The following is a 12,743-nucleotide window of genomic DNA, read 5'->3' on the forward strand; positions in this document are numbered from 1 at the left end:
CAGGGCCGGGAACCGGCCCAGTACCTGTCGGATTCAGGTAGACTGCTTGGGTATCATCCAGGAGGTCCACCCTCCCAGGCCTTGCCCCACCCAGCTTTCGGGTGGGGCAAGTTTCTAGCTTGTCGCTTGATGCGCCTTGATCAGGGACTGGTGACAGGAACGGCCAGGCAATTTTTTTTGTTGGGGCACGTGTGCCCCTCCTTCAGGAAAACTTGCCTATTCTCCACCTTTCGACCTTGTGTCACATCAACCTGTCTTGGTCTGGTGGGGTCCCTGGAGACCCCAGTGAGTCGTGCGTTATTAAATATCCTTTCCTATACAATGAGAAAAAAAAATACCCATATTCACTGAGTTTGATCATCAGAGGTTTATGGACCCTCACACGTATTAATGGACGGAGATAATAAATTTCAATGAAATTACAGGTAAAATATATACGTCTGGGGTTCTAAACGCCCAGCCACCAAACGTTTGTGTCTTTATTTCATTTCTATTTTATTTTGGTGCAATTCGAAAACCTTTGTTTATTCTAACGTTATATAATCTTCATATCAAATATTTGTCCCCTATCATTATTAATGTCAATAACATGTCTTATATATCATTTACATTTTAGTTTTTGGAATTCTTTGAGATGACGCTTCATAATTCGAGCATCCATTTTTTTTTTTGTGGACTGTTATCCTCATCTTAATAGTTGTTGGAGCATTGTCTGAAGATAGCGGTTTCAATCTTACCCAAAGTAGGCCAGAGGATTAGTTGGCCAAAACGTGGTGAGACAGTAACAACTATGGAAGGCAGTAATTGATGGGAATTCAGTTACAAGACCCAGCATTCCTCTCCTGTCGTGGTTAATCACCTGAAGAAGGCCAGAGGATGAGTTGGCCAAAACGTGGTGAGACAGTAACAACTATGGAAGGCAGTAATTGATGGGAATTCAGTTAAAAGACCCACCATTCCTCTCCTGTCGTGGTTAATCACCTGAAGAAGGCCAGAGGATGAGTTGGCCGAAATGTGGTCTCAATTTTGACCATTTAGCAGCCCTTTTGCCCGGATGAAAACCGACTAAAATGTTTTCCTCATGCCTGAATAACCTATATACCAAATTGCAAGTCTGTAGATCAAAAATTTGTTGAGTATATAGGTTGAGAAGTGTCTTCACACACACATACATTCTCACTTTTATTGATATATAGATTTGCTAATAGGCCGGGAGAATGGGGTTCAATTCTTGATCAAGTCATATCAAAGATTTCCAAAATGATAGGTAATAATACTATCATATAGGTTAAACATCTATACCATTATTATTTAGCCAGTCTGAGAAATTTCTTCAGATACATGGACTGTCGCAAAGCCTTCTCCCAGTCAGGTGAAGGGACAGTGTAAGATCAGGTGGTCTGTGTTCTGGGCAGGGAGTGGGGACTTTCTTGCGTTTTGGGTAGATTTACTCCCCTGTGTTTGTCTACTGCAGTCCTACAGCGTAGGTAATGAACAATTCAAGATGAGAATCAAGGATAAGTGGAGTAATCCTGGGAATAAATTTATACTTTATTTATTCATAGCTCATTTGCATATTCTAAATATTGATCTTTATTTCTGTATTTTGAGACTAATTCCTATTTGGATCGATTTGTGAATTCCATGAGATTCGGAAGAAAAAATTGGATGTGCGTGTCATTGCGACCTTGACGTTAACACCATCGTATCTTTACAGAAATTATCATTCCTTCACGGATTCCTTGACCGAACAGAAACAATTCTTTATTTTCTGCCTTTATTTCCATGCGTTGCTCATTTGCTCGGAAAAATGGAATTTCCAATAATATTAATAATTTTCATAAATATTTAAATATTTATATTGGAAATAATTTTCATTCAGATAGTTTTTTTCTAAACATTTTCTTTTTGTAATAATTGCTATTCATGAATAAATTCACCATAATCCCTCCATGAACATAAGCATGGACACTTGCGTGGGTGTTTGCAGTAAAATGGATAACAACACAGGCTATAGAATTAGTTGTAACATTTTAGAGTTAGTGACCTCATTATGTGCGGTTCTAGGGGGTTTACTCTCGAAAGATTTTCATTCTTTCTTTAAGAAGCACGCCTGTGGAACTCTGTTCCGTCTGCCTGCTTCCCACCTGACTACAATTTGGATGTCTTCAAGTCCAACGTTAACAAATTCCTAATGAACCGCCCTCTTAAGTAAACACTTTATTTAATCTCCACACTAACGTACTGTACTTGCAATAACCCTTATCCCTGAGTGGCTTCCGGGCCTTGATAAGTGGTGACCCCGTGTAAAAAAAAGAAAAAAAGAAAGTTTTAGTTTATTTTTAATGCCCTAATGCCTCTAATGGAGAATGCTATAGGGTTGCTGAGGCATTTTTACACTTCCTTTAACATGCTGTCTTTCAATTTCACATCTGATACTGATTGTGTCTCCATTCTGGTTGGGATAAATAACTAATCACAACCGGATCCATATATCATAAAATAGACAAACAAAGCCAACCGATAATTTCCCATGATAAGTAGTGTTGTTATTGTCAATTTTTTCTATAAATAAAGCCACAATTCGCCCATGCATCTAGTATAGTTGTTACATTTGGACTTGTGCATCTGCTCCAAGTATCTCGCTCCTGGACAGAGCTCAAAAGAGAGACGCTCACCTAATAGGTCCTGAACTGTCAGCCAGGTTTCAGCTTCTCTCCCAGTGACTAAATGTTGCACCCCTCTGCCTGTTTTACAAGTATTTTAATGGTAGATGATCCGACGAACTATAAGCCCTAGTACCTCGTCGATGTAAATACTCCCGACAAGCCTGACAAGCCTGACAAAATTCCACCTCTATAAAATACAGATCCCCAGATGCCAGAAAGCTTTCTACTATAATAGTTTCTTCCCCAGAATTGATAGATTTTTTAATTCTCTTCCTTGAATATACTGACAAGCAGAAGTTCAAGTGTAATGTAAACAGACATCTTGCTGCTCAACTCCCTACATAGTATCCCTGCAAATTATGCCCCAAATAGTAGCCCCCCTACGTCAAAGTGGCACTGTGCCTTGCCTGGGGTTAAAATGTAATAAAAACAAAAATATCATTATGACATGTGTTGCTTTGAATTGTTTGATCGATTCCTAGTCTCCTTTGTTACAGCTCGTTTGACTCATTGCTCTAGTGGTCTTCATCAATTTGCTGTTTTGATACCTCATTGTAATACAGCTTCTTATTCCATTATTTCCCAAAACTGCAAGCTTGTGCAACTCTCTTCCTTCAGACTGTTTTCCTCCTACCTATAGCTTTGGTTTTCAAGATAATGGACATCTTTCATCTTTCAAATGATTGAAACTGCTATCTTCAAACAATGCTCACCTGGAATCTTATAGACTCAACGAGTTTATTTACTATGTCACAGGCCCTAAAAGGTGACCAAGGTTGAATTTAATGGTTTTACGGTTTTATGGATTTTATAAATCCTACCAAAGCAGGCCAGAGGATTAGTTGACCAAAACGTGGTAAGACAACAACTATGGAAGGCAGTAATTACTGAGGATACAGTTACAAGACTCAGCATTCCTATCTCGTTGTGGTTAATTACCTGAAGAAGGCCAAAAGTGAGTTAGCCGAAACATAGTGAAAGAACAACAATCATGAAGAGGATAACAGTTAAAAAAAAAAAGAATAAATGTACAAGGTATGGAACCTTATCTCGAAGGATTACAAATAAAAAAAATATTAGAGAAGCTAATTTGAAATAAGAAAACAAATTAATAAGTTTTTTTTTCACAAGAGTCTAACACTTGTCAAAACTTGTTTTCGCAGTTGTATGGAGTCCTCTTGTTATATATGGGTTGATTGAATGTGCGTTCCATTTGAAGGTTCTTGATAAATTGCAGGAACATATCTGCAATTTGATTGGCCCCACACTTTCGGCTTCACTGCAGCCTCTCTTTCACAGACGTGATATTACTAGTCTCAGTCTTTTCTACAAATACAACTATGGCATGTGTTTCTCTGACTTATCTGATCTATTCACTGCTTCTGCTTCCTTTGTCTCAGTTCGTTTGACTCATTGCTCAAGTTTTCTCTAGTCATTCCGTGTTTTGGTACCTCATTGCAATACAGCTTCTTATTCCAGTAGCTTCTTTCCAAAAACTGCAAGGCTGTGGAACTCACTTCCTGCTCACTGTTTTCCTTCTACCTACAGCCTTGGTCTATTAAGGACTATGGTCAATAGGTATCTCCTGTTTTTATAATAATCAACTTTCCTTCTTGTTAGCTCTTTACATCAAGTGACTTCACGCCTTGGCCCGAGTGACTTCTATAAAAAAATTACTACTCTGACCTTGAGCTGGGATCAACGTGTAGTATATGTTATGTCTTAGGTTAGAGTAATAGCGGTCCATTTCGGTTAGGTTAATTCTTATATTTACTACGTCAATGTTATTGTTTTGGGAGGCTAGATATATCCCGCATTAAAAATCAGTCCTGGTGTCTAACTTCACCCTTGTTAAGTAAATAGGAATAATATATAAAAAGGGTTGATATGACGTACATCATGAAAATGAAAAAAAAACTTCCTTCTCTTTTGTGTCATTTTTTCATCTTTTCTTTTTCCTCTGCTTTCTTTTCTATTCTTTCTTTTTTTTTCTTAATCTTTCTTTTCTTTTCTTTTTGCTTTTTTTTCTCATCTTTATTTTTGTATTCTTTCTCTATTTTCCTCTTTCCTTTTTATTTTCTTTTTATTTTCTTTCTTTTTCTTTCTTTTTTCTTTTTTCTTTTTCTTTTCTCTCTTTTTTCTTTTTCTTTTCTTTCTTTTTACTTTTGCTTTCTTTTTTCTTTTTTTTCTTTTTTCTTGCTTCTTATTTCGTTTTAGTTCTTTATTTACTCTATTTTTCTTTTCTCATTTTTTAAATTTTTTTCTCTTTGAGTTTTTCTTTTCCTTGTCTTTCTTTTTATCTTCTTCATCTTTTCCTTTCTTTCTTTTCTATTCTTTTCCTTTCTTTCTTTCTATTCTTTTCATTTCTTTCGCTTTCTAATCTTTTATTTTGTTTTCTTATCCATTCTTTTTTTTATTTTTTCCTTTTTCTCTCCTTTTCTTTTTTTTAGTTTTCTCTTCTTTTCTTTTCTTTCTTTTTCTAATCGTTTCATTTTTTTCTCTTCTTTACCTTGTCTTTTTTAAAAATTCCTTTTCAATTTATTCCTTTTCTCTTTTTTTCCCTTTTTCTTTCGTTTTTCTTTTTTTCTTTCGTTTCTATTCTCCGTTGTGTTTTTTCTGTCTCTTCTTTTTTCTTCTTTTTCTTTCTAATTAATTTCTTTTCTTTCTATGAAAATTTTATTTTTTATGTTTTATTTTTTTTCTTTTTTTCTTTCATTTCGTTTCAATTTATTCCTTTTCTCTTTTTTCCCTTTTTTCTTTCGTTTTTTTCTTTCGTTTCTATTCTCCATTGTGCTTTTCTATCTCTTCTTTTTCTTCTTTTTCTTTCTAATTAATTTCTTTTCTTTCTTTGAAAATTTGATTTGCTCTTTTTCCTTTTTCTCTTTTTTTTCTCTTTTTTCTTTCTTTCGTTTCAATTTATTCCTTTTCTCTTTTTTCCTTTTTCTTTCGTTTTTCTTTTTTCTTTCGTTTTTCTTTTTTCTTTCGTTTCTATTCTCCGTTGTGTTTTTTCTATCTCTTCTTTTTCCTTCTTTTTCTTTCTAATTAATTTCTTTTCTTTCTTTGAAAATTTTATTTTCTCTTTTTTTTTTTTTTTACTGTCCCGTTCTTTTAAATCTTATTTCCCTATAAACTCATATGTTTGTATTTACGGCAGATCTTTGCACAATTAATTCGCTTTGCCTCCCCCCCCCCCTATACCACGCTTTCCAAACATGCATATAAATTAAGACACGATGCTTCAATTTCACAACAATTACCATATTCCAAATATGGAAAAATGCATGAACAACTTAGAAGAAAAAAATCTATTAAACAAAACTGAATGCAAACTGAACATGTGTCCATTTAATCTGCATGTTTAGCTATGAAAATATTTCAAACCAAAGTGTGACAGACCAACGGACAAAATTCAGTTGGAAAAATCCTAAGGAGCTATTGCACAAAATACTATTTGAAATCAAAGCCTAACAGCTAAAATCCTTTGTAAAAAAAAGCCTAAAGAGCTATTGAATAAAGTGCTATTTCAAACAAAACGTGACAGACCATCGGACAAAATTCAATAAAAAGCCTATCGAACAAAATACTATTTCAATCCAAAACGTAACAGACCAACGGACAAAATTCAATTTTATAAAAACCTAATGAGCTATTGAACAAAATGCTATTTCAAACCAAAACCTGACAGACCAACGGACAAAATTCAATTAATAAAAAGCTTTAGGAGCTATTGAATAAAATACTATATCAAACCAAAATGTGACAGACCAATGGATAAAATTCAATTTTAAAAAAGCCTAAGTAGCTATTGAATAAAATGTTATTTGAAAATGAATCCTGACAGACTAATGTAACAAAATTCTATTTCACACCAATGCCTGACAGACCAACGAATAAACCCCTATTTAAAAATACAGCCTGAATGACTGTCTATCAAAATGCTATTTAGACCTGAAAGCTGGCAGAATCTTGAACAACACGCTATTTCAAACCAAAGTCTAAGAGATAAACGGACAAATTCCATTTAAAATTTATGCTCGACAGAACAATAAACTTAAACCTGACAGAACACACCTTATTGCATACTCAGTAAAGCAAGTGCAGGAGAGATTAAATAATAAGGGATCAAGAAAGGTTCATAATGGCTGCTCAAGGCCAGGGATTGATGACGAATGCATTCAAGAAGATGGCAGGGATCAATAATGACAATAAATGCAGGTTCTGCCATACAGAATTGGAAAGTGTTAGTCATCTGATATCAAGTTGCAAGGTTCTTCTAGGGGAGGGCTACTATGCAGCGAGACATGATGGAGTATGTAAGTACCTCCAATGGACCATCTGTAAAAAATTAAAACATCCAGTGTAGCAGCAAATCCTGGGAACATCAACCTTAAAGAACAGTTGGAAATGACTCACATACCATACATTACGACCATGTAATCCCTACAGCCACCTACCTTGAAAATGCTGCTGTGAAACCTGACATAGTTATATGGAATAAGTCCGAAAGAGTTGCAACCTTGGTTGAAGTGAGTGTTCCGAATGATCGAGGTCTGAACAGAACTGAAAGAGAGAAACAGACCAAATATCAAGGTCTCATGTATGATATGAAAAGAAACTGGAATCTTAAGGAGATATCAATCATACCATAGGTGCCACAAGGCTTATGAAGAAGAACCTAACTAATATTCCTGGTGAACCAAGTACAAAAGAGATCCAGATAATTGCACTTAAGGGAACGGCGAGGATACTAAAAAGAGCTCTCGGTTGGTTTCAATAAAAAGCGGGCCAATGTTGGCAGCTGGTTTGGCTGCCCCATACCCAGCTTTACAATCTTCAAAGGAAGAAAATTAAAAAAAAAAGTAAAGCAAATGCAAGAGAGATTCAAAAACTTGCACTTAAAGGGACGGCTAGAATCTTAAAAAGATCTCTCGGTTGGAATATCTGAGTGAATGTTTGGTATCCCGTAGGATGCTATATACCCAGCTTGAACAAACTGAAAGAAAATAAAAAATGCAAAAAAAAAAAAAAAATATGCAAAAAAAAAAAAAAATACAAAAAAAAAAAATATGCAAAAAAAAAAAAAATATGCAAAAAAAAAATGCAAAAAAACAAATGAAATTAAAAAGCCTGACAGACTAATGCACAAAATACTCTTTCAAATAGATAAAAAATGCTATCGAAAACTTAAGCGCGACAGATCAATGATAATGCTATTTCAAGCAGCAGATCGAGACGCCAACGAAAAATGTTATTTCAAACTTAGGCATGACTTACCAGCATAAATGCAATGTTAAACTTAATCAGACCAATGATGCTGTAATAGTTGCGTGACAGACCAATAACATGTCATATCAAAGTTAAGCATAGCAAACCAGCAGAAATTCTATTTTAGACGTTTAACAAACTTAGTCGAGACAGACTAATGAAAATATTTTAAGAAATTTAATCCTGACGATGAAAATGTTATTTCAAACTTGAGCGTTGCAGATTATTAAAAATTCTATTTCAAACAGTTCTGTATTTATTTGCCTCCCCACAAAGGCAGACTCAGACTCAAGGTTCGTTTTTAATGTTAGGAAAACCCAACCCCTCTTAACGGAGCACTGTGGATGCGGAGAAAAATATGTTGCCTCAATCTAGAAAGATTTCTCCTTCACTTACCAAGGATAAAAAAGATCAAATATAGTATCAGAACAGATACTCCACTTTGCTCCTAGGAAATGCTATTTTGAACGAGCATGATAGACAAGCGCAAATGCTGTAACATACTTAACAATTTATGATCTAAATTATAATGTAGATCATTAAAAAAATATTTATTGTTAATTTTAGATGGCGGCATACGGTATGTAAGCAATGGACAGTTGCAACCTGGTGGGATCTAGCATCTACCCAGGTACTGACTGATCTAATACGTACAAGGCGTGTTTGAATCAATTCCCATTTTACTTATGTCGTTATATTTATTTATTTATTTATTTATTTATTTATTTATGAATGAAAGAATGAGTTCAAACAGGTCATAAAGGGGCTAAGCATGGCTAACCAATGGGAATGCTATTCGAAACGTAAGCATATTTTATTTAACCCCCCTCCAAAAGGTTATACACAAGATCCGGTGTGGATTAGATGTAAGGACTTCTATGGACTGAATTGGATCTGATTACTGCACGCATAAATTTTCAGTCCGTGTTGATAGCCATTAAGCCACCATCACCCCCAGACGTAAATATAACGGACCTACAAAAAAAAAAAAAAAAAAAAAATTGGTATTCTGAGATTAAATGAAACAAACGGGCGGCAACCAGAGTCTCAAATTGAGAAGCTTGGACGCGTCGGTAATCATATACATACATTAAATCTGTGCATTTAGTAAAACTAGGACGTTTGTAACTGAAACCTGACATACTGAGTGACGGACAAACCCCCTTATAAAAACATAAGGACATTCCTAAGAAAACAAAAAGAAGGAAATCAATTTTCAAAATGGCCTCATATATGGAAAAATAGAAATGATAATTAATTCAAATATTAATTTATTCTACCTTTTTCTTAAGCAGCAGCAATACAAATAAAACATTAAATTGTGGTCCACATGGGCCACCATACAATGGTTTTGTATTAATTACCTTTCTTTGTAATAGGATTATTGCATTAATTATATTTGATTGCATATAATGAGACACATTCTTCTTTTGAAAAACGTGTTCACAAATATCACCATGGTTACATACACTAAATTGGTGTGGAGATGCCATTACTGTGACTGGCAATAGGATCTCGTATAGAATATTGGACTCAACTAATAGCTACTGGCACCAGTTGTTCGACGTGCAAATCAGAATAGAATATTCCAGTAGATGATACACACACTCACACACACACACACACACACACACACACACACACACGTGCGTGCGCGCACACACACATATTTTTTTATTTTTATCATTCGTTAGAAAACTATTTAGTCAGTAAATCATTTAATAACTTGCAGAGTACTAGAGTACTAATGGTAATTTAAGGGATCATCAGTTGTTTACCATGAAATACTGTTTTGGGGATTTATATATATATATATATATATATATATATATATATATATATATATATATATATATATATATATATACACTCGGGTTTTTTTATTCAAAAGTAATGTACTAATGGATTCAACGAGGTTGTTAGATAGTGCTCAATAAAATGAGCTGATAATACTTGTTTATTGTTATATAAACATGCTCACATCCTGCTGCTACAAATAGCCACTTGTTTCAATGAAACAACAGATATTATCAGGCAGCGACTTGACTATTCAAAAGTTCAATGACTTGACTATTCAAAAGTTTTATTGAACTTTTGAATAGTCAAGTCGCTGTCTGATAATATCTGTTGTTTGATTGAAACAAGTGGCTATTTGTAGCAGCGGGATGTGAGCATGTTTATATAACAATAAACAAGTATATATATATATACACACACACATACACACACACACACATATATATATATATATAGTAAGTTATTAAAAATATATTTAAAATACAGTTTTCGTAAAATACATATGAGGAAATATTTTTGTTACATGCTACGCCTCCATATTTAATTTTACGAAATCCGAACAAAAAATTTAAGACTTGAGCCAAATTTAAAACACGCAAGCAATCACTTTAAATATTTTATTTCATATAAACAACATTTTCTTATTATTTGCCTACCTGAATTCGTAAGTAGAAAATGGAAATTAATTCAATATTATCATATTTTGTAAGAAAAGTAAAGTTATTTCTCAATAATATGTAAACGACTCGAATTACAATATAATCAATTAATTGACAAAAAAATAAATACATAAAAAAAATCTCAAAAATGTAATTTTTAAAAAATATTTAAACAATTTCAATTCTATAATATTGGACGTTCAGTTTTAACATAAAATTTGGTGTAAGGTTTAACGAATTTGCTTTAAATATTTAAATATCAAAATCAACATTAATTATAACTACATTATTGTAAAAATATGATTATATATATATATATATATATATATATAAACTAGCATAAAAAACACATTTAACCTAGGTTTAAAATAGGTCAGAACACTAGATATCTACGCTCCCCGCTAAACTATCAAACACAAAGGAAGGGGTTAACCAGAGGTCAACTGACCTTTGTCCTATAAGTGCCTGCTCATTGGCTGATTAGGAAGGGTGCGGTGGAAACTAGAAAGCTGATTGGCTAACTAAAAATAGAATGTGCATATATAAAAACGCGAGACAACCACAACTCCTCGCATAAGCCTGATGAATCCTAACTTGGATGAAACACGGAATATTCTGTGTAGCTTAATTGCCATATATATTTCATAACTTCATATATATATATATATATATATATATATATATATATATATATATATATATATACATACACACTAACGGGGGAAGGTGCACCCGGCTTTGCCCGTTCTTAAACTATGTTTGCATATTATATTTTAATTTGTCCAGATTTCGCTTATATTATTATAAAGTCGTGGTTGCAAAAATAAAAAAAAATATTTGGATATCATTAGCTAGAATTGAAACCGAAATTAAAACTATAGCATTCAAAGCTTGTGACGTTACCACTGTACCAACGTGATGCGCACATGAACTGATTAAAAATGAACTTAGACCAGTGTATATAATGTATAACGAATTTTTCAATTTTGAACCCTTTTTGGCCCCTAAAAAATATTTTAACCAGCTAAAGACCCATAAAAACACAGTCCGTAAAGAATCCAATCACCTGAGGCCCCTAACGCTGCCCTGCGACTTTTTGTTTTGGAAGAGATAGTGTTTGCAAATACTGAGACAGACAGACAGACAGACAGACAGACAGACTGACTGACATATAGCCTTTTATATATTTAACTAGCGGAAAATCACTATCTCACACCATTATCTTCCTCCGCGACATGCATCCATTCGGTTTTTAACGACTTTTTAAGCCCTGAAAATATGGGAACCCATAACCGTTCAGTTATTTATATGTTAGCATAAAATTAAACTTATAAATACGCTAGCTGTTTGAATTCACATACTTATTCTCTAAGATAAGAATGTTATCCCAGTAAAGAAACGAATACATAAGTATTTTAAAATAATAATTTAATATTTTTTTAATCAATATAATATGTGAAAATATCAAAATAACACAAAACACAACAAACCAATAGCAAAACAATAGTAACAAGCGTTATTTATATTTAGCGCTTTTGGTCATCCGTCAGTTGCACACACCATCTAATTTACACGCAGGAAATGACGTCACTGAGTTTGCCCAAATGAATGGAGAATTCCTAATATTCTGCCTTAATGTTCTGCATTAATTTTATAAATAATAACGAATATTTTTTTTCTTTTCCTTTCCGTCTGTTTTTTTTCACAGATTAATGGCGTAAACCTACTGACTGTCGAGTATAACCGCGAGACGAATACTGAAACGGTGATGGATAAATCGATGCGCGATATCCTGACGATTGTCTACGATAACACGGGCCTGCCTACCCATTTCCTGCCAAACACCGGACATAATGATCTCAATATAAGTTATAGTCGCCATGGTGCCATAGAGAAATGGCAATACGGAGAACTAACGGAGCAACGCATGTACGATAAGGGTGTTATGGTCGAAAAAATATCCACAAACGGTGCCCAATACCGTTACATCTACAGCTATGGACTGAAGGTAAGATTTTATTCGATCAGATAACTAAAAAAGCACAGAAAAATATTTATAATATATGCACTCGTCACGGAACGATAATGTCATATTCCAAAAATCAGGTAAATTGATTAATATGTTTTTTTGTACAGAAAATCAGTTTGCTGATTGTTATCGATTTTAATAGTAAATCGTTGCCATTACAAGATTTATTTTGATCTAGATAGTTTGAATTGACTTATTCCCCTTTACTTATTAATTATGGCGGATCAAGACACCACGTTCCTGCTTCCTCATAAAAGTTGGTTTTCTTAGTTAAAAAAAATATTTTTTTGTTCTATGACGGTTATGTACATCATAAAGATTTAA

General features: G+C 33.8%; 1 protein-coding gene across 20 annotated transcripts in view; it reads left to right on the forward strand.

Moving 5' to 3' along the window:
- The window catches only part of LOC145259277 (teneurin-m-like), a 694,747-nt gene that overhangs the window by 668,779 nt on the left and 13,225 nt on the right, over positions 1-12,743 (forward strand). For all 20 annotated transcript variants that reach the window (XM_080117118.1, XM_080117125.1, XM_080117123.1 and 17 more), the window contains one exon: positions 12,099-12,398. In XM_080117118.1, the coding sequence (XP_079973244.1) occupies positions 12,099-12,398 (300 nt within the window). The remainder of the gene's footprint in view (positions 1-12,098; positions 12,399-12,743) is intronic.

This window comes from Euprymna scolopes, chromosome 34 (assembly GCF_053919585.1).
Source record: "Euprymna scolopes isolate OS-2025 chromosome 34, ASM5391958v1, whole genome shotgun sequence".
Classification (NCBI taxonomy): Eukaryota; Metazoa; Mollusca; class Cephalopoda; order Sepiida; family Sepiolidae; genus Euprymna; species Euprymna scolopes.